We start from the raw sequence: 26203 nt of genomic DNA on the forward strand, positions 1-26203 counted from the left end.
ACATTTAATTGATGTAACGACTTGTATCTGGAGTACACTATTATAAATCTATACATGTTTAAATTGTTTTATGATCACATTGTGGTAATTAACATGTTTATTTTCTCAAATTGTATCATTTCTAAGTAATAAGGAGGCTCAGAACTCTTCCCCTCTACTGAGTTGTTTTTATACATAAAAATGTCATACATCCTTTTGCATATACTAGTTTGAATTATTAATTCAAATGATGCTTTAAAGAATAATGTTGTATCTGTGTATTTATAGTCAACATATAAACATTTATTTATAACATTTTTACGTTAAAATGTACAATGATTGTTGTGAAATTGCTTTCTCTTATGCCATATCTGGAAAATGGAGAGTTTGCTTTCATTGCATTTAATTGATTTTAAAACTTGAGGTACTCAAATACAGCCTTGTAAAACTCTTACAGCACATGCTACAATAACCTGTAAATCTATGCATCAGATGGAATTATATTCATGTTATTTCAAATAATGTAGTCATGGTAATATAAAATTTTTGGATAAAGCTGGGATGAGAAGAAGACATGAATTTTCAATGCTATTCAGAAATTAAGACCTCAGTTCATTGTTTTTTTTTTTTAAATGATTGGTAAGTCCTAAAAGAATGAACAAGGCTCGTTGTTGGAGAAAATGCCCATTTATTGAGGAACAGCTCTGCATATTTATAGAGCCAGGGGGTGGTTTGAGAGTTATGACAGTTTAATGGTTGAAGGCTTTGACAGTTGACTTAGGGTGCTTTCTGATTGGTGGGTAAGGATCATGTGAGTCAGCATGGCTAATCTGATTGTTGGGTAAGGAACATGTGAGCCAGCAGGGCTAGTCTGATTGGTGGGTAAGGATCATATGAGCCATCAGGGTTCACTATTGGACAGCTCTTCTCTGGGGATGGGGAAGTTAGTCTTTGGAGCAGGGGCCACTCCCAACAAGTCCTATTTTTATGAAGGTAAAATTCTACAATAGCAGCAAGAACAATGAGCATTAACAAGAGTGAGAGGACATTTGTAACTACAAAACCTAACTGTGTAGAACAGACAAGGTCGCACACGTCTGGAGTTATCCATCTGGGTCCAACATTTTTTGGTGGAGGATGTGTACCCAGGGTTGTGTGTCCACTGAACCACATTCTAAGTCACCCCCACCTCTTTTTTAAATTAAGAGAGAGGATTGTGCTAAGTTGCTTAGGGCCCTGCTGCATTGCTGAGGCTGGCTTTAAAATCATGATCCTCCTGTCTCAGCCTCCCATGCTGCTGGGATTTCAGGCATGCATCACCATAACCAGCTTCTCTCCAAATTTTCTATCACACACTAATGTATCTGTACAACAAACTCATCAAATACATGCAACTTACTCACTGAAATATTACATGTAAGTATTTTAAAGATAGGTATGTAGCTATGTCTGGGTTAATATCTCATTTTTATTAGAAAACATTCTGGTGAATAGGAGCCTTGAATAAAATCAAGCTAAAAGAAATTGTCACACATGTCACTTCCCAGCCATGACTTTGCCACTCACACTTGTCTACCAAACAGGAGTCTAGAGGCTCAGGGACAAGATGAAATCTCCCTTCCCTCACTGCAGAGTGATCAAGGGGGCTCCTTAACTATGGCTCTTAGCCGTGCAATGGTACCTGGAAAACATGCAGTTTCAAAAGCAAAAACTATCACATTTTATAAAATAGAGAAAGCAAACATTCTCAAAAATACTGGACCTTCCACAGAGAGTGACATAAATCATAGGAAAACTAACCTGTGCTGGGCATGGGAGTGCGTGCTTGTGATTTCAGCATTTGGGAGGCTGAGGCTAGAGGATCATAACTGCAAAGCCAGCCTTAGCAACTTAGTGAGGCCATAAAAATCTTTGCAAAACCTTCTCTCTAAATAAGATTTTTAAAAAAGGGCTGAGGATTTGGTTCAGTGGTAAGCACCCAGGGTTCAATCCCTGGTACCAAAATAATAATACTTTTCTGTGTCATTATCATGTATATAAAACTCACCAGGGCTCCCTTCACCTTCTGTATCCTAAGGTAAAAATGGAAAAAAAAGAGATGCAGAAGATGAGATTGGTCCTGCTGTATGAATCTTTGTTCTTAGAAGAAATTAGGCAGCAAGCTCTACTTTGTGGCAAGTTCTATCTGGGAAACTCTGAAGAGCACTAGATGCAGTTTGCACCTCAGGGAGGGCACAGCCACCACCCACCAGGTGCCCTGCTGTGGCCAGAGGCTCTGTGAGATCTACAAGCTCCAGGAATATGGAGGAGGAAAACCTGGAGAAGGTTTAGGTGAATGAATAACAGCTATTCCTGAAAAACCTTGCTGACAATCATCCATTGTTTCTGAAAATTGGAAGGTTTTAAATCCAGCTCAGGGTTCACACTTCTGGCTAGACCCTAAGAATATGCGAAAATGTGTTTTCAGAAGCTGCAGAACAAAAATTACGATACTAACAACAAGAAACTGCAAAGGAGCTTCATCACAAAGCTGTCAGGACTGGGAAATGCAAACATACCTGCAGGAGAATCTGTGTCCCTGAATTACTCAATAAACACAAGTCAATTCCAATTTGCTTAAAGGTGAAGAACATAACATGGTGCACATTTTTTTCTCTGTAACTGCATTTGCATGAAAAGATGTCATTAAAAAAATAAGCATGAGCCTACAGACCTGAATGGGTTGAGGTTCAACTTCTCTAAATAGTCTTCCTAACAAAATGCCTTTCAGACACATTCATTATTAGGGAAATGGGAAGGAGAATTTTTAAATGAATAATAAAAAGAGACCAGATAAATGGACACATATGTTCCTCCAGCCCAGCTGTTGGAACTCGTATTCCTGGGTCTTGGGCGGCAAACCACCAGGCTCACTTGTCCTTTGGTGTGAAGGTAACCCGGACCACTGCCCTCACACTTGGGATGCTGGCGGGCAGACTATGGATGGCACACTGTGGATGGCACCATGCATTTTGAACCTGTGAGATTAAATGTAGAACAAGAAAGATATCATGAGAAGTTCAACAGATGCTTGGGTTGTGGGAAGGTGACCCCCTTTATCCATCCGTGGGTGGGTGGGCACCTGGGCTTAGGGACTCTTAGCTGTTTTCAATGGTGATATGAAAAACACAGTCTTGAAGAATCACTCTGATGAGGATTTTATTTCCTCTAGATGTGGGATATCTGGATCCTTTGGTGGATCTATTTATGTTTCTTGAGAAGTCTCCACACTGACCTTTATTATTATTATACTAATTTACCTTCCCACAATAAATGAGCTTTTTCCCTCCACACCCTCACCAGCATTTAATTTTGCTTTTTTGTTCCTAACTAACTATTCAACTGGGAACCAGGGAACAGGTCACTGTCACAATGATTTGCCTTTTCTGGATAAATAATAACATTGAACATTTAAAAACTACCTGCTGGCTCTCCTGATCCTTCACCCCTGGGTCTATCAATTGGAAGAATTACTATTGCTAAGAATCCAACTCCATGCAAAGTCATCAACCATCCCCATCAAAATCCCGCTGATATTTTTTTTCACAAAAGCAGAAAAAATCCATCCTAATAGACATAGAAATCTTTCTTTCTTTTTTATTTAATAAAAAAGGAAAAAGAAGATTTATTTTTTTTTGCTAGCAAAGGAGACTGGGGTCTCCCATTTCAAAGGCTTTGATTCTGGTCATACAGATTTCTAAATTATGCCAGAGGCATCATTTCTGGAAGTCAACATTTCTGGTAGATATCAATCTACAGAGTGTGGTAGTAGCTTCAAAATCAACGAATGGAATAGAGAATCCAGAGGCAAACCCTGACAGAAATGGTCAAATGCTTTTTTGTCATGAATGCCAGACCATTCCAAGGGGAGAGGGCACCTCTTCCACCAAGCAGAGCTGAGAAACCTGAATATCCACACGCAGATAATGAAGTTAGGCCATCACTTCTAAAATTCAAAAAAAAGCAACTCCCAGTTGACCAAGCACCTAAGTATCCAGGCTAACCCTATTAGGCCCTTGCAAAAACATAGGAGGGAACTTAATAATGTTGGATTTGACCAACATTTATACATTTATGCATATCTATAGATGTAGGGACACAGACAGATAAGGTGATAGTGGCCTCTTGGGGTTCCCTTGTCCACATCAATCAAAAATATGAAGTTCTTACTTTATCTTGGAGCATCTGGGAGGTGATTTTCATTCACAGATTTCAAAGTAATCATTTAAAAGAGCCCACTTGGGCTGGGGCTGGGATTCAAGTGGGAGCACATTAACCCAGTACATGTGAGGTACTGGGATCGATTCTCAGCACCACATAAAAATAAAATCAAGATACTGTGTCCACCTAAAACTAAAAAATAAATATTTAAAAAATTAAAAAGAAAAATAAATTTTAAAAAACCCACTTCCTGTATTCCTTCAACACAGAGAGCACATGCACCAACCACTCCATGGTTCATTTTGACCAAGCTGGGCGGTGGCTCCTGCAGGGTACTGATCTGTCATGCAACGATTAAGCATTGATGATTCTTCTGCCACAAGCCTTTCAAAAAGGTAACACTTTGTTTTTCAGTGCAGATGAAAACCAAAGGACTGACGGTGGCATAGCCATTGGCCACCATCATCTGGATACAAAGACAAACAGGGTCGTTTTTCCACATGGTTCTTAAGGAGGAGATGACGCAGTCCAAACAGTACATGAGACCAAAGAAACCCAGGAGCAGCAGGATGGTCCTGGTGGCCTTCTGTTCTGGGGAGGCTTTTGGAGACAGGCTGGTGCTGTGGAGGTGTTGGCACTGCCTCTTATGCCTACACAGGGGGGTCACCATGTACCCACTGGAGAGGGCCATGAGCCCTATAAGGATGATATCATGAAATGCACCCAGGACAGTAAATAAATGCCTGAGGAAGTAGCTCCTGTGTAATATTGTGCAGGAGTCACTGAGGAACATTAGATTGGGTGTCATCCCGTTGGAGTCATTGACCACAGAGATGGAGAAGTGGGCACTGAAGGACATATAGAAGACCCACAGAAAGAGAAGGGACCTCATGCTGTCCTGAGGGGACTTAAGCTTGAACTTTGCCAAGGGGGAGCTTCTGGGAATGAGGGTGATGGCCTGCAGGACACTCAGCAGGCAGGTGGCAGAAATGGACAGGCCCCTCATCAACCTGTACCAGTTGGTGACAGATTTGCATCTCTTGTCACCCCAAAGTCCCTGTTGAAGTGACAAAGTGTCTGCAGCTAGGAACCCCATGGTGAGCAGCATCAGTAGGTGTGTGAGGGCCAAGAGACCAATGATCCAGTCCATGTTCTTGAGCCTCTTGTTACAGAGGAACTTGATGATGTGGAACAGAAAGAGGAGGGTGTTGGCAACAATCCCAACTCCCACTTCAGAGTAAAAGGTGCTTCTTCGGTTAGCAACACCATTCAGCTTGGGGTGTTTTCCCATCTTTGGGGCCAAGGCTCATGGAGTACATGCCTTAAGAGAAAAGGAAGAAATTCATTATCATAAGTATTAAAATTCATCCATCTCAGCCAATACTGTTGCTATGAGGAAAATTTCTGGAGTCCCAATGTCCCTTTCTCCCACCAATATGCAAATTTCCATTGCAGCCCCTGGAAGACATTCCTCCTCTCTAATCCCTTCATTTCCCAAACATGCCTGGATTCTATTTGATGCAAATTACCAAACTTTCCTTTAGACATTAAAAAAAATGATTATATATCCTAGAAATCATTCCTTGGGATGACCTTGAGTTTTTCATGGGGATATCTTACTGCAAGGGAGATTTCTTGTTCTCTTTCTATCCATCCTCATCCAGGAATATGGCATGTAAAATAAACTGTACAATATTTTGGTAAATTAAATTAATATATGTTTCATTGGAAAGAAGACCCTCCAAAGCAAGAGAGTCAGTCTCTTGGAGGACCCAGATTCACATTAGCTTTCTGTTGCCTTCATTCTGGTTGGTTTAGAAACACAGGTGATTTTCTTACCACATTCTCCCAGAAAATATGAAGAATTGCACACTCTGAAGTCAGATGGCTTGAAAGGATCAATAAGATCTGCCATTTAAAGGGTGAGTATCTGACCTCGAGAAGCCCAGGAGCCTGAGCTCCTGTCACCTGTAAACGGCAGCCAGACTCATCGTGTGAGTCCTGGAGATCAAGTGGCTGCAACAGGGTGAAGCACATGTGCAAATCCAGAAAGGCTTCCTGCCACCAGTGGTCCCTGTGTAATGGCTCTGTTTTTCACAATTGACCCTCATCCGTGTCACTTGGTAGACTTCACAGAATTCTCTTAATATTGGATCACCTCCATCACCCACTCAGAGAGGCTGAAAAATTATCAGAATATTTGAGTCTGTTGGCAATCTCAGTCCAGAGACAGGTGATGGAATTTTAGGTCTATTTGAATCCCCCTCTACAGCTGCATAATTTTAATATATTTCTTATCAGAAGTTGGCCCATGTGAGCCAAGTCCATTTATTAAATATTAAGCAAGAACACACTTGGATTTTTTTCTAGTTCAATATGTGGAATCTCTGTGGTCCACAGAACCATAATTCAAACAGTTTCAGGTTCATTCATTTTAAGGTAATAATTAAGGATGAGGATCCAACCTAACCTTGAAGTCTGAGTCTTCTCAGGGTCCAGGTTTTCCTCCCTACTTCCAGAGACCACGGGCATTTCTCTGGACTCAAGAGGCCCATGTATAAAAATGATACTGAATTTTTTTTCTTGCAATGCTGAGGATCAAGCCCAGGACCCCACACAGGGTAGGTAAGTTCTCTACCACTGAGCCCCACATCACCCCACCCCACCCTGAGTTCTAGAACATTTTGTATTGACTTACTGGAAGAGTATTTTCCTGGACAACATATGTATTTCCTTTCATCCAAGCTTCGCCCCTATGTAATGACTAAGATTTAATGTGTTTTCACGTTTGGAAACCACAATATCACCTGAAAAGCAAAGTCTTAAGGTTAAAGCAGCTCATGAGCTTATACCTGTGAATGGTAGATACTAAGGAATCCCCACCAGCTCATGAGGCTCAGACAGAAGGGTCCCTAATTCAAGGCCAGACTCAACAACTCAGTGAGTCCCTATGCAACTGAGCAAGAACCTGCTTCTCAATAAAATATAAGAAGGGCTGAGAATGTAGATCAGAGTTTAAGCATCTCTAGGCTCAATCCCTGATACTAAAATAATAATAATAATAATAATAATAATAATAATAATAATAATAATAATAATAATAATTGTTTCAAAGGAGCATACCTTGGTTTCTCATGGCCCTGTAGTTAACCCTCCCCACATGGCCTTCTGGATACTAAGGTAAAGAAGGACAAATGAGATCGGGGAGGGGTACTGTCCTGCTTTATTTGGGTTTCGGACTGAGGGGAAATTGGGCAGCAAACTCTAATTTGTGGCACATTTCTATCTTGGAGATTATGGACAGCACTAGGGAGAAACAGCTTGCACATCAGGGAGGGCACAGACATCACCCACCAGGTGACCTGCTGTAGGCAGAGCCTCTGAGAAATACACAAGCTTCATGGATGTGGAATAGAAAAACCTGGAGAAGACTTGGGTATGTGAATGAGTACTACTCCTGAAAAACCTGCCAGAAAATAATCCATTGTTTCTCTAAATTGGAAGGATTTGAGGACAGGTCAGAGTTCCCAATGGCAGTAAGACACTAACAGTATTTTTCAAGTCTGTCTTGAGCAACCTAAGAAGAAAAAATTATTTTTCTAACATCAGCCAGGAACTCCAAAGGAGCTTCATCATGACACTGAACTGTCATTACTGAGAGACCCACACGTACCTGCAGGAGAAGGTCTCCTTGATTAACTGATTTATGACATGAGTCAAGTCCAAGATGCTTAAGGAAGAAGAAAAGGAAATTAGCTCACATTTTCTCTGTAAATGCATTTGCATGAAAAGATATACTTTAAAAAAACCCAAAACCTGAGCATTCAGACCTGCACAGGATTAGCTCCAACATCTCCAAGTCTTCTTTCTAATAATATTTATTAGATTCTCTTCAAATACATTTAATCTTAGGGAATTGGGAAGGAGAATAATGTAAACGAATAATGAAAAGAGAAAATACGAATGGCCATAAATATTCTTCCAACAAAAGTGTTGCAAATTACATTCCAGGGTCTTTTGGAGAAAGGAAAGGTGTTAACCATCAGGTTCACTTATCTTTTTAATATTTCATGTGAAAGGGACGTCAGGGCCACAGCCTTCTCCCTTGAAATTTGATAATGCACAGAACATATGCTTTGGATGGGGCACCATTAATTTTCAATTTATTAAATGTAGGACCAGAAACATTTTATGAAAATCTAAAAATAAATGCTTGTAGCCATTTTCCCTCTCAAAGTAACGGAGGACATAACTTAGGAAGGCTTCTTTCAGTGCATTTTACAGAGGACTATTGTCTGGTGGAGTATAGTGGTCAGAGCTGGATGTCTCTTCTCAAGCAAACAGAAACTGCCCTAAGAGACCGAATTTGCCCCCTTCCCTTCTCCTCCCAGAAGCCCATGCACCTACTCCCTACATCTGTGCAGCAGAGAGGCACCTACCTGGATGGATGGACGCAGGGCACTTGGTGCACCTGAGAACAGCCTGCCTAATTTTAAGGAAAGGGGTGCTGTTAGCTCATCTCTCTGCAGCCTGTCATTTTAGCATTCTTAGTAAGGTTACAGGATCCCTCTGGTGAGCATAGGACTATGGAGTCCCTAGAGGAACATTTCACTTTCCCCTTGATTGGATCCTGTTCTGGATAATAACCAACTGGGGAGACGGGTGCTCCAATTTTCTCTTAAGTTCCCTTGACAAAAAATAGTTTGTGCTGACACAACTTTTCTCCACTGGGTCCAAAGTTCAAATGAGCCCACAGCCATTCCACAGGATGTGTTGCTTGAATTCTGAGGAGAGAGAGACTCCTGGTGTCCCCTGTGGCTCTGAAGGTACCCTCACTGCAGTGTCTGATGGATCCCCTCTTTCCCACTGCATTCTCGTGTGGATCACCTGGTTTCTTCATGTTACTGCTCAGGTACTTCGTGATTTCCATCCATAAAATTTCAGGATTCAAGCTGTGCATCCCATGAAAGTGCACATGGAACAAAACAGAGAAACAGAGACAGATCTGGAGGCTGGGGTTGAGGTCCGATGGCAGGGAGGCCGAATGGACATGATGCTCAGGCAGAGTCTGAGCCCGACTCCTCCCTGCTGGGAACCTGAGTGATCAACCCTCATCCTCATGATTGGAGAAATTAAAGGTATGCTTTTTTTTCCTGAAAGGAACAATAAAAATCTGTTTCCTTCCTAAGCAATTTATACAGAATTATATAAAGATTTATGATATCTGGTATAAAATAGAAATTCATGACCTACAAGCCTTTGAACTGTAATCTTAGGTTATTCATTGGGTGATTTCTATTCTTTGTATAAAGGAGCAATAAACTTTCCTCTTAGAACTGCCTTCATAGTATCCCAGAGAGGTTGATATGTTGTGTCAATATTCTCATGTACCCCTAAGGATTTTTATAATTCATTTCTGATTTCTTCTGATATCCATTGGTCATTCCATAGTATGTTATTTAGTCTCTATGTGTGAGAGTAATTTCAATTTTCATTTTATTGTTGATATCTTTTTTAATTTTAGTGGGGTTTTTTTGAGAGAGAGAGAAATTTTAATATTTAATTAATTTATTATTATTATTATTATTATTTTTAGTTTTCAGCGGACACAACATCTTTGTTTGTATGTGGTGCTGAGGATCAAACCCGGGCTGCACGCATGCCAGGCGAGCGTGCTACCTCTTGAGCCACATCCCCAGCCCTGATCTCTCTTTTTTAAAAAATATTTAATTATTTTTAGGTGTAGATGGACACAACACAATGCCTTTATATTTATGTGGTGCTGAGGATGGAACCTGGGTCCCGCCAGTGCCAGGTGAACGCTCTACCGCTTAGCCAAAATCCCACCCCAATTGTTGATTTCTTTTAAAAAAATATTTAGTTTTTAGTAGTAGCTGGACACAATTCATTTATTTGTTTATATGTGGTGCTGAGATTTGAACCCAGGGCCTCACACGTGCTAGGCAAGCACTCTACAGCTGAGCCCCAGCCCCAGCCCCAGCCCTTTATTGTTGATTTCCAAATTTATTCCACTAGGATCTGATAGAATGCAAGGTATTATCCTTATGGTTTGGTGTTTACTAAGAGTTGCTTTGTGGCCTAAGATATGGTCCCTTTTAGAGAAGCATCTGTGTTCTGCTGAGAAGAAAGTGCATTCCATCAATGATGCATGAAATGCTCTGTGTGTCTGTGAAGTCCAAGTGACTGATTGGATCATTTAGTTCTATACGTTCTTTATTGAGTTGTTGTTTGGTAGATCTGTGGATCAGGAGAGTGGTGTTTGAAAGTGACCCAGTATTATTGTGTTGTGATAGATATCATTGTAGAAGTGGAGAAGGATTTGTTTGATGTGTGCAGATGCACCATTGTTTGGGGCATAAATGTTCAATTTTTATGTTTTGTTGATGTCTAATTTTTCTCAGCCATATGAAATGTCCTTCTTTGTCCCTTCTGATGAACTTTGGCTTGAAGTGCATTTTATCTGATATAAGGATGGACTCCCCTGCTTACTTACCTATGAGACCCATGTGAGTAGTATTTTTCCCACCCTTTCCCCTTCAATCTGTGGATGTATTTGCCTTTGAGGTGAGTTTCTTGGAGACAGCATATTGTTGGGTTTGCTTTTTAATCCAACATGCCAGTCTGTGTTTTTGGATTGATGAGTTTAGCTCATTTACATTCAAATTATCCTTGAGACATGATTTTCATTTCCAGTCATTTTGGTTTATTACTTGTTTTTAATTTGAGTTGGCTTCTCCTTTGATTTTTCTCTTCATTTAGTATAGTTCTTCTCTTTGCTGGACTTAACTTATATTTTTCATTTCTTCTTCATAAAATATTTTATTGAGTATAGTTTGTTCTACAGGCTTTCTTGTTGTGAATTCTTTTCAACTTTGTTTATCATGAAAGGCTTTTATTTCACCATTGATTCTGAGGTTTTATTTTTCGGGGTTTAGTATTCTTGGCTGGCATTCATTTTCTTTCAGGGCTCAGTATGTATTATTCCAAGAAATCTTAGTTTTCAGATTCTTGGTTGAAAAATCAGCTGAGATCCAGATTGGTTTCCCCTCTAAGTGTGACCCATTATTTTCTCTGAAAAGCCTTTAAAATTCTATCCTTGGGCTGGGCATGTGGCTCAAGTGGTAGCGTGCTTGTCTGGCATGCGTGTGGCCTGGGTTCGATCCTCAGCACCACATACAAAGATTTTGTGTCTGCAAAAACTGAATATTAAAAAAAGTCTCTCTCTCTCTCTCTCTCTCTCTCTCTCTCTCTCTCTCTCTCTCTCCTCTAATAAATAAATAAATAAATAAAATTCTATCCTTATTTTTATATTAGGCATTTTCATAATAATGCACCTTGGTGTGGGTCTGTTGTAATTTTGTATATTTGGGGCTCTGCCCATCTCTTGTATTTGATTTTCTTTTTTATTTATTTTGTTTATTTATTTTTATGTGGTGCTGAGGATTGAACCCAGTGCCTCACAGATGCATCACAAGTGCTCTACCACTGAGCCACAACCCCAGCCCCTCTTGTATTTGATTTTCCATTTCATTCTTTAGGTTAGGGAAATTTTCTGATATTATTTCATTGAAAAACCATGGATTGTTTTGGTTTGTATCTCTAGGGCTTCATCTATCCCAATCCATCTTGATTTGGGTCTTTTCATGTTATCCCATATTTCTTGGAAATTCTGTTGATGTTTCTTAACATCTTTTCTCCTTTAATTTCTTTCTGTTTTTTTAAATATTTATTCTTAAGTTTTACGTGGACACAGTATCTTTATTTTACATTTATGTGGTGCTGAGGATCAAACCCAGTACCTCGTGCATGCTAGGAGAGTGCTCTACCACTGAGCCCCAGCCACAGCCCCTCTCCTTCAGTTTCAAAGTTATATATATTTTTTTCTTTTCCTGAAACTCTGTCTTCCAAGAGATCCATTCTGCTGCTGATGCTTTTCCATGAATTTTCAAGTTGGCTCATTGATCCCTTCATCTTGAGGATTTTGGACTGATTCTTCTTCAGGATGTCTACCTCTTTATTAAAGTGATCGTTCACTTTTTTTTTTTGTATTTTCTCTGATTCTATTTCTTGCATCACATTTTATCTTGCAGACCAACTTTACTATGAACCTTTCTGAGTTCCATCTCTGACACTTTGTCCTCATGGTATCCATGGAGTCGGTTGCTGAGGTATTCTGTGCTGTTGGGGATGGATTGTTCCCTTGCGTGTTCATACTGTTTTTGGTCTCCTCACCTCTCTGGATATATCAGAAGCCATAGGTTTCCTACCTAATGAGCTCACAGTACCTCTGTGTTCCAGTACCTCACAGACTGGGCAAGGGGAGCCCCATGGTGGCACCAATGCATATGGACAATATACCGCAGAGGGCTAGGCACACAGTTCCTAGGTGATATCTACAGTGTCAGTTGCTGCAATGTCCAGGAAGCAGGTTGAGCCGTCTCCATCAGTTAAAAAAAAAGCAAACTAATCCTGAATTAGGTCTGGCCTACATAAAAACTAGAAATGAGGAGAAAGAAACAAGGGTGTATATGTATAGGTCTTCTTGAGTCACTTTGTACACAAATAATATATAAAAAAAGAAAAGCAATATAAAAAAAACAAAACAAAATAACAAAACCAAAAAAAAAAGTCAGAAAACTTGGTGAAATGTTAATGAATTAAGGAGTCCTTTCCACCATGGTGGATAAGATAATCAGTGAGCATGGTATTGTCCCTTCTTGGGTGATGGGCATGGGTGGGCTGGGGGCTATGGCTGGGTGGTGACACAGCTGGCTATGTCCAGTGGGCCTGGCTGGCCTGGGCTTGTGGATCAGGGCTGGTCGATGGGCCTTGCTGGCCACTGATAAAGCAGGGCTGGGCAGGCCAGGCAGCAAAGTGGTGGCCAGGCAGCCTGGGTGATGGGCTGGTGGTGAATCTCCAGGCCTAGTAAGAAGATCAGTGGTCTAGGTAGGGGCCCTGGATGTTAGAGGATTTGAATATGGGTGGCCAAGGGGCTTGGTTGTGTGCTGGACTGATGCTAGATCTGGTGTTCACCATGGACCTGGGGAACTGGTGGGTGATGGACCAGGTGGGACAGGCAAGTGCTAGCGACCTGTTGGGTATCAGAAACTGGGCAGCTGTTAGACCTGGTGGGTTCTACGGACCCAGGGAGCTTGGATGGCTCTGGGGAGTGGGCTGGTGCTGGGACCCAGCAGGGACCAGCCTGAGTGGGCCCCAGGAACTCAGATGGTGCTGGACTGGCAGTCTCTGGGGCCCACTGGTCTGACTGCTATAGTTGGCCTTGTTATTCTTTGTGAGCCGCAGAACTCACAGGGTTAAGTAGAGTTGGGGCTCTCTCTAGCATTTCCAATTTGTGTCCTTCTGGACAAAATGCTCTCAGTTTCTGATTTCCATGGTTTGGAAGGCTAGTTAAGCCTTTGCTAGGCTCACATAGGCTCATGTGGACCTTGCTCTGGAGTCACAGGACTGGGTTTCCAGTCCCCATTGGTTCCTCCACAGTCAGTCTCAATATGGCTCTTAGGTTGGCTGACCATGGGTGATTGATAAACTCAGGTGACTTCTTTTTAGAGCCGTTTATTGAGACAATGAGTCTTTGATTCTCCAGGGCAAACTGACCACCAACTCATGAGTTTTCTCTCTACACCTTGGGGAGAAGCTGTATCCCACTGCTCCCGTTCTGGGTTACTGAGCTCAGGGATAGGCTGCCTCACTCAAATCTGCAATCTTGTTCTCCTATCAACCTTATTTATTTTTCAAAGTACCAACTTTTCCTTAGGTCTATTTCTTCTTATTTTTATGCAGCACCTGTAGCACCCTGGGTCGTCCTGCATGCTAGGCATGTGCTGGGCCACATAGTCCATCGCTGGCCCCTGCTGCTCAAGACTTGAACTGTTTCTCCTGGGAAAACACCTGGCAGGTCCTAAACCTGCATTTTGCTGACATAATTTGGTGACATTAAAACCTTGGTATCCCATGGTTGGTTGAGGAAAAACCACCATTAGCTGGCTGCTGTGCTGGACAGATTTGCCTCTAGGGTCCTGTCATGGATAAAAGTTTCGGGATTTTTTTTGTGTGTGTGGGTACCACTGAATGTGTCTTCCCATTTGTTGCTCAGTCTGTCTTTTAGCAACCACACAAAAAAATGTGCCACATCCCTGATTAAAGAACGTAAGGAAAGCCCTGGGTGGCGGACCCACTATGTCACGGCCTGGGTGAGCCCCACTGTGTGGACACCTGGGTTCTGGATGGCATTCTTCGTTAAGGCCATAAACTCAATGTTCTGTATTTAGTTTTACTAGATATTTAAATCATCTTGAGCATGTAATTTTCCTTTTTGAAAGCTTCTTTGAATAGACAGAACTATGTGTCACTTTACAGTCCATTCCTAATTCATGTAGAGAACATCGAGAGTTGTTCATCCTGTCTCATGTCACTGCTTTCACAGTATGTCCAGAGAGCCCCCTGGTCCCATATGAGTGGCCCATGAAAGTTAATTTCTCTTTATTCTTGCCCTGGATGGAAAGTCTCCTTCCTCACTCACAGAATGAGAAGATTTCTGATTCTTAGAGGAGATGTGTGTCCCCTCTCAGGAACCCGTGGTCATCCAACGGGAGTGGCTATACCTTGAAATGCATTTAGTGACACTAGCTATTACTGGAGAATGAAAATAAATTGACTTTATTAAGAATGTTGTTTTGCTTCCTTTGACCCCGGCCAACATGGATACTTGAGTGTCTTTCTTAACTTGAAACAGAAATGCAAACCTGAAGATGAGTTTGCAAATCCTAGGAGACACAATACCTCAAACCACATGGTCACAGTGAGAGTAGACCAGGGACAATGGTCTCACATTTTAGGGAGAGGACCCTCGGTGCCCTGGGGAACCCACAGGAGATGCCAGTAACCACTGTCCAGAGTAGAAGCATTGCAATATATGAAGTGTGTTTGGACTAATTTGAACATAGGTTAAAAAAAGGAGAAAATGGGGGTGGTCTGCATGATTGGGAGCCTTCAGAGCCTCATGCAGGTGTTTCCAGGGAGTTGAAAGGAAACTTTTGAGGTCAACTGTCCCCAGGTTGCTACTGTACATCAGAGACTAAAGTAAGAGTCAGGTGACATGTTTCACTGGGGGAAGCCATGGTTCTGTGATCTCCAGTGGGATCTTGTCACCTTCTTGCAGAAGCTAAATTTAAATCACCACAGAGAGGTGAGTTAAAGATGTCCTTTGCATAAAAAGCATGCAGGATCCACTCAGGTCCCCTGACTCCCCATGTGACCTGCCCATGTAAGTGCCTTTCTCTTCCTCAGATGCAGCACCAGTGTGTGAGTGGGCTTCTGTGACTGTGATGAAGAATCAATATAACCAAATTGTATGTTAGGTTCTTTGGTAGCTCTGAATTATGTATCTACAATCAAGAGCTCAGAGGATTATTCTCTCTAGATTTGCAAAAGGAAATTTTCTTTGTAAAACTGTTTTGTTCTTTTATGGAAGGTGCTGGGGATTGAACCCAGGACCTTGTGCATGCCAGGCAAGCACTCTACCTATTGAGCTATTTCCCCAGCTCTTCTTTGTAATAGATTTAGCCCTTTAATTTGGTGTCTCGTAAACATTAATTAATTTTAAATTAGAAAAAAAAAACTTGTTTCAAGTAAATCATTTTAAGCTCCCATCTATTTCTATAGTGAGTTTAATTCATAGCTCTCCCAGTCCTTACAGTACATATTATTGAGTTGTCTTGTTATTTTCTGCTTCAACCTCATGAGTTTCTATTAATCTTCACCAAAAAAGAGATAAGTTCTAACCCAAGAATTTTATTTCATATCCTTGATTTTCCTTCTCTTGTCTCCATAAATCAATTCAAAATATTTTTTTAGCGTTTACTTCTCTGATATGAGATAATGAGAAAGAATCTATACACTGAAATACTTTTCAATTATTCAGAAGGATCTGCTGATTCTTCACATTGCATAATTATGAAGAGAGTTCAAACTCACATTTCTAGTAAATGTCTAATAGGGTTTTTTTTTAATATACAGATATACTTTGTCTCAGTTTTGATCTCCCAAAAGTAAACCAGTGGTGCTGTGGCTATGTGGGGTGGGGGTGGGGGGTATCTCAAGCTGGATCAGAGATGAGAGGCTGTGATTGCTTAATTTTACAACTAAAGTGGTGAGAGTAGTGACCGCCTCTTCCTGACTTCCAAAGGGTCCCATGGTGTCCTCTCTCCAAAGAGAAAGGGGATGTTAGTGGAGAGGTGACAGTGAACTTGTTCTGTGCGATGACAAGAAATGACATCTGCCCTTTCATGTACCCAAGGTCCATCACTAAATGAGGATGCAAATCACAGTATTTACATGATGATGCCCATGGTGCACCTGAGAAAGCAGCTATGTCCCCCTCCCTCCCTCCAGCCGGTGTCTGTCCACACACAGACCCCAGAAGCCCAAGGTGCTGTGGGTCTGCTTTCCCCACCACTGACTGGGGTGCACCAACTTCGGGATTGTTTCCTAGTCTCTGGTCTCCTGGGTGATGGCAAGTATCTCTGTGTTGTCCATGACTTGGACAGTGGCACAATGTGAGATATTTAAGTGATGGCTCCTTGGTCAGGGCAGGAAAGGGCATCTCAACTGGGTTGTCCCTGAAAAGGACCTCACACCCTCAGCTCAAAGGACTCTGGGGATAATTTTTTAAGAAATAGATTCCCATTCCCATTTGTTCTCCACTTAGGTTTCTCCTCTAATCTGCCCACTTAGACTTTCCTTGTCCTTCCCCACTGGGCCCTTTCTCACTGGGACCTGGCTCTGAACTTCTTTTCCACATTATTCTCTTTGGACTTAGGTCATTGTATTCAGAACCTCCAGTCTGAGGGGAGCTTCTTTCCACCAGGGTTTGAGTCATGACCTGGGGCTCGGCCCATCAGGGCTGCCAGGAGCTTCTCCAGCCCCTCTCTCCCCAGAGCTGAGGAGGGGTTCTGGGATCATCCTGGTGCTGGACAGCCTTCTGTCTGCACCCTGATCTTATGGATGGACTAGTCCTGGCAGGTGTGAGTGGGGTAAGGCACAGCTGGGAGGGGACAGGCTCAGAGGATTCCGTTTAACTGCTTTTATGAAATGTCCACATTTTCACGGTGTTTTCTAATAAAACTAATAAATTAGCACAGAAGTAGCAACATTGCATTCTTTATAAAACATCTACATGTGAACCATGGAGGGCCATGGGACTCTCACTGATACACAGGTGTGTGACCTGCACAGTGTGCAGACAGCCAGCTTCTTCTCTGCCTGCTGTGTCCTGGTGCTGCAGGGAGCTAATGCCTGTGGGGGACCCATGACAGCATCCAACTCTGCCACTTCCCATGATCAGCACTTTACTAAAATGATAAGGTTTTCCAGCTGTAACCAGGAAATTTCTTTTATAGAAAATAAAAGAGTAATTTTTCAGCTGTTTTCAGGCAATGCTCCCCGGAAAACCCAGTTCTATACCTGTGTTTGCAAGTCCATGGCCCCTCCTGGCTCCATCCCTCCCTCCCATGACAATGCATGCAGGGTGGCCATCCCCCCCCCCCCGGCAGGGCTCAAACCAGAGTCTTGTGCCCTCCTTCCACAGATAACTCAAATGAACTCCTCCTCCAGTTTTCCAGTGCTGTGCATTTTATTTTCTTGATTTAGTTCAAATAGAAACCTGTATTGCATAACCCAACAGAAGAGACTCAGAGTTATTTTATTTCCCATCATTTGTAAAGGGCACCTTCACATGGTATATATTGAGTTTATGCTGTTGTAAAGGACTTTGGGGACAAAGTCTCCATGTCTGTCTCATAACTTACTGCCAGGGTGCACCCAGGAATAGATGGAATCTACTCACAACTGCTCCAAAGACAGAGAAGCCATGGGGAACTGTGCCTATTAATAACAATCTGTGACTCTTGGAATGTGGAGACTCCTAGACCCTATATTAGCATTTTTCTTTTGTTTTCTTGAGCACACTAAGGGAGGGAATCTTTTTTGCTGAAGGTGTGAATGGAGGAAAAAAGTTCTTACTCACTTAATCATTTAGAAGATGTTAAATTTTTCTAATGGTACTAATGAATTTCCATTTTAGACAACTATACTTCCTCAAAGACTTTAAAGCAATTATTGAACTAGGCTGGAGACACTTCAATTGCCTGGGCTCCTTATTATTTCTGTGCACCCTTTAGTAACTGATTTGATAACACTGTGATTTTCTAGGTAGAGATGAATACAATTTATTCTCTTACCCGCTTGTTTTTCTGATGACAAAATGTGGGCCTATGTGGCTAGACTCATTGTCAATGTGACTTATGTCACAGCTCTACAGCAGAACTAAAACTGAGATAAAGAAACTTCCTTGAGTTTATAGGGAGATTTTCCACAAGGATGTTGTCAGCCAATTGTCTAGTCCAGTTTTTCTTCTCTCTTCTGGGGAGAAATATCATTGCTTACTTAAAGAAGACAGGAAAGCTGGCTCACTATGTCAACTCCTTTCTCAGGGTGAGGTGGGATTCCTGTCTCTTAATGAAATCCCCCAAAGTACTTAAATTTTACTTGTGTGGTGGTGCCAGCCTGTAATCCCAGGGGTTTTGGGAGCTGATGCAGGAGGGTTGCAGGTTCAGGACCAGCTTCATAAACTTAGTGAGGTCCTATGCAACTTAGAGACACCCTTTGTCAAAATAAAAATAAAAAGAGTTGGGGGTGTGGTTCATGTTGGGTTCCACACTAAAATTTTTCCATGTGCCAAAGAATGGACAGAAAATAAATTTTGCAATATGATCCTGCTAATAACTGATGGTTCTGCTCACTTAGATGTGATTTTTCTGGCAGAATCAAGTATATGTAAAATATTATAAGTGGTTAAGCAAACCTGGTTCAATATCCAGTAACAAAAATTACATATTAATCAACAAATGCAAAAAGCCTGTTTTCAGAGGCAACATTTTAATATTTTGATATTTTGTCTGTAACCAGTTGATGAACAACCCAGAATAGAGAACACTAGAGGTACAGAGCTGTATGAGGCGGTCCCCTTGACACCTTTACCTTGAGAGTTCTATGTGGCTGTTCCTGCAGTCTGCTGTACTGGAGTCCCCTTCAAATGCCATGTTCTCAGCTTTTGGTCAGGTGGCTGCACGTGCCCAGGCAGATCCATGGTGGCCCTGGCCTTGAAAGCACAGAGACCCATGGGAGATGCTATGCCTGAGTGCTGAGAGGTCTGGAGAGGGGGTGTCAAGGGGACCCACACATTTTGAAGCCAGCAGTATTGGGGGTCGGGATGTTGAAGCTGGTGGTTGCGGTGAGAAGGAGTTGACCTTCCTTTTATTCTAAGGAGTTGACCATCTGATTCTTCTCCCCAGAAAAAAAAAAAGATGACCCAAAGCAGCACACTTTTTATTTTTCTTGCTGTAAGAAATGCCTTTTGTTTCCAAATTGTCATTGGGATCACAGCCAACGTCTTCCTGCTCCTTTTCCATGTCCTAACGTTTCTTCTTCAGCGCAGGACCAGGCCCACAGACATGGCCATCGCTCACCTGGCCCTGATTCACTTGCTGATGCTCACAATCAGGGCACACCTGGACCTAGGGATTTGGGGGGGTTCAGGACTTTTGAAACAACATCACCTGTAAAATCGTCATCTACCTGTACAGGCTGATGAGGAGCCTGTCGGTCAGCACCACCTGCCTGCTGAGTGTCCTGCAGGCCACCACCCTCAACCCCAGAAACTCCTTTCTGGCCAAGTCCAAGCACACGTCCCACAGTGCAGTGCGTGGACCTTGCTCACTCTCTGGGTGTTCAAAATGTTCTTCAATGTTCACATCTTGGCCTCCATGGAAGGCCCCTCCAATGACACAGCAGCTTTCCGGTTTGTCTCTGAGTCCTGCAATGTTGCCCCCACAGGTCACCACTTCAGGATCTTCTTCTCCCTGATGGGAATACTCCAGGACATCTTTCTCATGGGGCTCAGGGCCCTCTCCAGTGGGTACATGGTGGCTCTCCTGTGCAGGCATGAGAGGCAGTGCCAGCAACTCCATAGCACCAGCCTGTCCCCAAGAGCCTCCCCAGAACTGAGGGCCACCAGGACCATCCTGCTGCTCATGGGACTCTTTGTGCTCATGTACTTTGTGGACTGTGTGTTCTCCTCCTCTTCGGGACAGATGCACAAGGATGATCCCACTCACCTGGGGGTCCAGATGCTGGCTAGCAATGGCTACACCACCCTCAGTGCCTTGATACTCATCTGTGCTGATCAACAGACACTCAGGTTCTTCCAGTGTACATTCGAAAAGGAGAGGAAATATGTATGCCAGGCTGGACGATCTGTCATTTTGTCATCCCACATCATTTATTTCTAAATGTCCACAAACGTTTTTATGTTGGAAAAAAAAATAAACCCAGAATGACGTTGATGGAGGTGTAACCTGAACATTTGCTCTTTGTGAAGATGTCAAATCAACCCAGGTACAATTGTCATCCCAGCAACATGGGAGGCTGAGGTGGGAGGATCACAAATTCAAGACCAGCCTCAGCACCTAATCCAGACGGTAAGCAACATAGCAAGACCCTGTCTGAAAACAAAATATGGAAATGGCTGAGTTGTGGCTCAGTATTTAAGTGCCTCTGGGTTAAATTCCTAGTACCAAAAAGAAATGCTGGATCTCAAATGGGCTGTTTTGTTACTGTGCCTGCCAAAGACAGATACCTTGCACAGTCCAAGTAACACTGCAGATTCTGTCATCAAAATCATACCTGTATTGTCCATTTTTTTCAAGTGCATTTTATATTTTAATTTTGGTCTATATTATTTTATTTTCATCTGAATGATAAACCCATCATGAGGGTAGAAAAGGAAACAGTAGCCAATCTTAGCCTGGCCCCTGCACAAGGATTCAAATTTATAAAGCGTACCACAATAATAATAATAAAAAAAGAGTAACAGGTACTATCTGTGCACTCATATTTTATGTATATATTCACCATTAATTACCAGTAATGTTGAGAGGGCAGGGTCTCACTGAGTTGTTTTATGCCTTGCTAAGAGGCTGAGGCTGGCTTTGAACCCATGATCCTCCTGCCTCAGCCTCCCATGCTACTGGGATTACAGGTGTTTGCCACCACACCCATCAATGACCTTTAATTTAAGTGGCACACAGGAGTCACAGCAAGTGCTACATAGAACCCGGAGCTAAAATGCCAACCCCAGTCTTGTACCCTTCCATCACTAAAGCACAGCGGGATGGCAGGTTTTAACCTGTGGTGATGTAGTCTTAACTCAAGAAGTCTGGCTGCTGGATTGAACTCAAGACCAATGTGAAAGTGGCTCATTGGCAGCATTTGTCAACCTAAGGACAGCCCAAGACACCACCTTTCTCCACTGCTGAGAGCCGAGTCGGAATGGCCCCTGGCATTTTGCCAATAGTATTGGTTGAGAGGCAAGCCATTAAGATCATGCTGGATTGATTCGGTTGTATATTAGACCTTTACTGTCCGCCTCGGCCTGCTACTTTGGAGTTTTCATGCTACTTTGGAGTTCTCGTGGGGATTCCTGGAGAGTTCCCATTGGTTGGGGAAGTGCAGGAGGAGGGATTTCCAGCGGAGGGATTTCCGGTTGTTGGTTCCTAGAGGAGCCGTGTGGCGTTCAGGACAGTTCCCAGGGAGCATGTGTGGAGTGTGCTGGTGGAGTTCAGAAATAAAGTTTGTTCTTGCTTCAGTGGCTCGTGATTTGTGCCCAGCCAGACTGTGGCACTCCACCTAGTATGTGAAGATTCCAGCTGCTACTGTGGGGGCCTCCCATTGTCACTGGTCCCCTCCTGACTCTCAAAATGTCCACTCTAACCAGAGAAAGAATGTCTGACATGGGGGGCCTCCATTTTGCAAGTTACCAACCCTGTGCCAGAAGATACTCAGATATTGTTTTCTGCTTCTCAGGAGGAAATCTTGCTCTGTTGCAGAGGCTGGTCTTGAACCTCTAAGCTCCAGTGATCCTCCTGCCTCAGCCTCCTGAGTAGCTGTGGACCCACAGCTGGACCTGATGGTCCCAACTCAAACATTGCAGCAGATTCAAAGTAGTGCTGAGCCTATGGTATTGCCATCCCTCCATCAGTGTCTTCTGATCTCACACCATGGGCTGTGCTCCTGCACTCCTGGGGGTTTAATCAAGACCTGTAAAGAAGACAAGCTTCAACTGAGATGAAAGGACCTTCCCAAGTGCCCCTAATCACCAGAATGGCTATCCCAATTGCTTAAAAGGAAAGAACCATGTGTGTGTGTGTGTGTGTGTGTGTGTGTGTGTGTGTGTGAGTGTGTGTTGCTAGGGATTGAACCCAGGGCCTTGTGCCTGCAAAGCAAGAACCCTACCAACTGACCTAGATCCCCCAGCCCAGGAAAGAACACACCAGACAATCTTGAAACATTCACAGATCAAGTCTGCTCACGCAGGAGGTTAAAAAGGTTGTAGGTGTCAAATGAACTCAGAACAGATGGTGACTCTGAGGGAACTTTTTGTGATGTCCATCAGGCATGCCCATATGAAAGCCCTTCCTTCACCATCTCCCAGGGCCACTTACTTTTGGATGGACTGACACAATTGTACATCTAAAGTCACAGAAAAAAACTATCATCTGATCCCGTGAATGCCCACATATGGCTGTGAGTGGTTGAACTCTCCTGCCAGGCATCTGAGACCAAGTTGGACCATTTTCCTGTCTACTCTTAGAGTTAGCTGAGATTTGTGTGATATCACTTTTGGGAGCATGTGAGAACCCTCTTGGCCCCTTTAGCTGTTTCTCTATGAGTTGGGCCATGTGACAGGATGGATCAGTCTTGCTGAACAACTGTTGCTTCTCTTGATGTATCCAAAATATTTCCCTGTCCACTCAGTGACCCTCTTCTGTGCAGAATGTGCTCTGGCTGGATTCCTGTTTTCTCAGGTCCTTTCAATCCCTCTGAACATGCTTTTGGGTGCCTCACACCAGTGCTGTAGGGACCTGAGAGGGGCACTATATTTCCCTGGATCCTGGCTGACCTCAGAGAGCCAGGACCCAAATATTGGCTTCTTTTTCCTTGACCCTTTTACTTCCTTAACTTAGTCTCCAGGATTTGGTTTTAAACATCAAGCAAGTCAGTTTCTCCAGTCTTGAAGTCGGAGTACTGGGTTTTCATTTTAGTGCATATCATTTTATAGTGACCCCTTCAACTTAATTGGGGTCATTGTTAATACTGGAAGTGGGTTGTATCTTCTATCTGAAGGCTATGGTCTCGACTGAACTCAGGTGTTCTTTTAGATGTAGTGTTTCTGCAAAAACACCAAACAGGTAACAGCTACAAAGTTTTACAAAGAAAAAAATACAGAATGAAATTAAGAAGAGTAAAACTTGTTCAGTTAGTATAGTAGCTATGAACCCAAAAATGTATTTTATCCAAATCTTTTACTTAGTTCCATATTATATCCCTGGTTCTTTTTTTTTTTTTTTAACATGACAGGAATCTTTACAATAAAAAAATGTATTTGGGGAATGTAACATTAATTGTGCTTAATTCTTGCCTACTTTGGAGGCATCCTGACTTGGTACAAGGTGAGAGGCAGAGCATTATCTCAGGGGAGGTGGGGCTCATGGCAAATTTTAGGTAAAATGCTTTATTTCTGCAGCTGATCTTTGCCTTAAAATATCTTAAATGGCAGCCTTAAGCCATTTTCCCCTTGAAGGAGTCTGCCTGAACCCCACATTGGAGAAACAAATTCCTGATGATTTTGCAGGATCTGGTGTACTCTCCTCTGAGCCCATCAATGTCCACCAGGTGAAGAGGATTTTCCAATGAACTTGAGGTCGAGACCATTGCATGGCCATTTTACACTGCGGCCATTTTACCTACGGGTGTATGTGTATGTTCTTATTTTGGCATTTGCTGGCATCAGAATCCCCAGGAGAAGGCCTTGTTCACATCCACAGGGCTCACCACTCACCCAGTGCAGATGCAGCCCCCCTGGGGTGTTACCTGAGCACGTGTATTGTGTATTTCTAACCGTGTCCAGGAGATGGTGAGGGCCTTCCTTAGAGCCCATGGTAGGCAGGAGTGAGGTCGAGTGGGTGTCTGGCCACCTGACTCTGGAATCCCAGGCAAGAGTTTTGCTCTATGTGACTGCCACAATCGAAGCTGGTGGGATGAGAAGTTTGGACACTGTCTAAAGCCTCGTCCCAAAGAAAGAGTCAGCCCTGAGTCCCGTTATGCCACAAGGAGTCTAGACCCTGGTTCTTCCTGTGTAAAACCTCACATGCACCCACGAAGCACCTGGGGGGCTACGCCTGCAGGCTTCACTCCCCGCTTTGGGGATGCAAACTGGCAGCAGAAGACAGGCAGGCTCCCACCAGGATCTCCCATCTCTACCTGGTGACCTTGAGGAGGGGACTCCTCTCTGACTTCATTCTGGTGTGGAAAGGTCACTGAGAAGTCACTTAGAAGCACTGTTGTTCCTCTGTCAGGCTTAGCGAGTGGAGGTGGGCGGAGCCGAAGTGCTGGGCGGAGCGATCCAGCTAAGGCCAACCCTTAGGAGCAGCGGACAGGGCGGGGCCTAGGGAGGGAGTGGAACCCGAGGAATGGGTGGAGCTGGGGGAGGAGCTGAGTGGAAAGCGTGGAGCCTGGAGAATGGGTGGTGCTGAGGGCGGGGCCGAGCAGAGCGAGGGGAGCCCAGTGAATGGGCGGAGCTAGAGAGGCGGAGCCAAGCGGGACCAAGTAAAGCCCAGCGAATGGGTGGAGCTGGGGGCGGAGCCGAGCGGGGCTGAGTGGAGCCCCACCCCTAGGAGCAGCGGGGGGCGGGGCCTGCGGAACCACGCGAGAGGCGCGCTCCATCACCGGCTCACAGGTGAGCGAAGTATGAGAACCAGAAGCTGAGGGTGGGGCGGGCGCGTCCTTAAGAGGGAAGGAGCCTGACAGGCTGTGTGTCTGGAAATCCCGTCAGAGGTCGCTGTGGACCCAGCCAACAGTGTGCGTTTGGGCTCCCGCCGCCCGAGATGTGACTCCAGAGTCCTCTCCGCCGGCCGCAGTTCCCCCCTCACACGGGAGGCCGAGGAAGGAGGTTGAGGACCCGCTGCACAGCCTCCTTCATCCCTTCTCATGGACGCGGTGGACTCTCCGTGTGTCCAGGTGGTTTGGGATCCAGGGGTGTCTGGGAGGGTCCTGGGCATGTCGCCTTGGAGACTGGTTTCTGGGCGCGACCGTGGTCCCGGCGTGTCGCGGAGACCCCTCCTGTTGCCTGCAGTGTAGACGGCGTGACCTTGAGGCCGAGAGGGTGGCTTGTGGCGCGGCTGTCACCGCTGGTCCTGGGGCAGCTCCTGCAGTCCCCCGCACTGACCCCGTCAGGGCGTCCTGGCCCTGGGCAGGGGGAGAAGCGCGGACGGTAGCGGCCTTGACCCCCCAAAGGCGACCTTGGGGACTCGCTGCAGCAGGACACTGGCGATGCCGCCTGTCAGGCTGAAGAGAGGGCAGTCCAGCCCAGGGGTCTCTAAGGGAAGGTTTGTGGCTGGGCAGGAATGACAGCGACGTCGTGAAGACGCACAGGTAACATGTAACATGGTGGCATGACCAGGTGACAGGGGGACAAAAGTGGTTGGACCTGGTATATTTATTTACAATTACGTAATATTCTATACATGTATGTGTTATGTACACATATTCACGAGGTTGTGTGAATATATATACAAACACGTTTATAAATTTGTCTCAAAAAAGAAGCGGGGATTTGTGACGTAGTGGTGTGGGGGGAAGGGTCCAAAGACCAGGGACACTTCCTGAATCTTCATCTGGAGCCAGCTGGGGGTGGCTGACGCCCCCATCCTGGAAAATACTGCCATGAGGCTGAGGGTGACCTGGGGTGAGCACAGAGACAGAGAGGTGCAAGGAGCCTTGCTGTGTGCTCGGGACCCACCTCTATAGAGTGACATGGAGAAGAGGGCAAGTCTATGAAGGAGGCAGGGAGCAAGGGCATCCAGGAAGG

General features: G+C 44.0%; 1 protein-coding gene across 1 annotated transcript; it reads right to left on the minus strand.

Moving 5' to 3' along the window:
• Window positions 1-4522: 4522 nt before the first annotated feature.
• Window positions 4523-5470, minus strand: LOC308633168 (vomeronasal type-1 receptor 90-like; the record flags this gene model as incomplete). The annotated part of the gene is made up of 1 exon (XM_081265724.1): window positions 4523-5470. The coding sequence occupies one exon, from the start codon at window positions 5468-5470 to the stop codon at window positions 4523-4525; it is 948 nt and encodes a 315-aa protein (XP_081121850.1).
• Window positions 5471-26203: the final 20733 nt, after the last annotated feature.

The sequence above is a fragment of the Spermophilus citellus genome, assembly GCF_964194105.1.
Source record: "Spermophilus citellus genome assembly, chromosome: 14".
Classification (NCBI taxonomy): domain Eukaryota; kingdom Metazoa; phylum Chordata; class Mammalia; order Rodentia; family Sciuridae; genus Spermophilus; species Spermophilus citellus.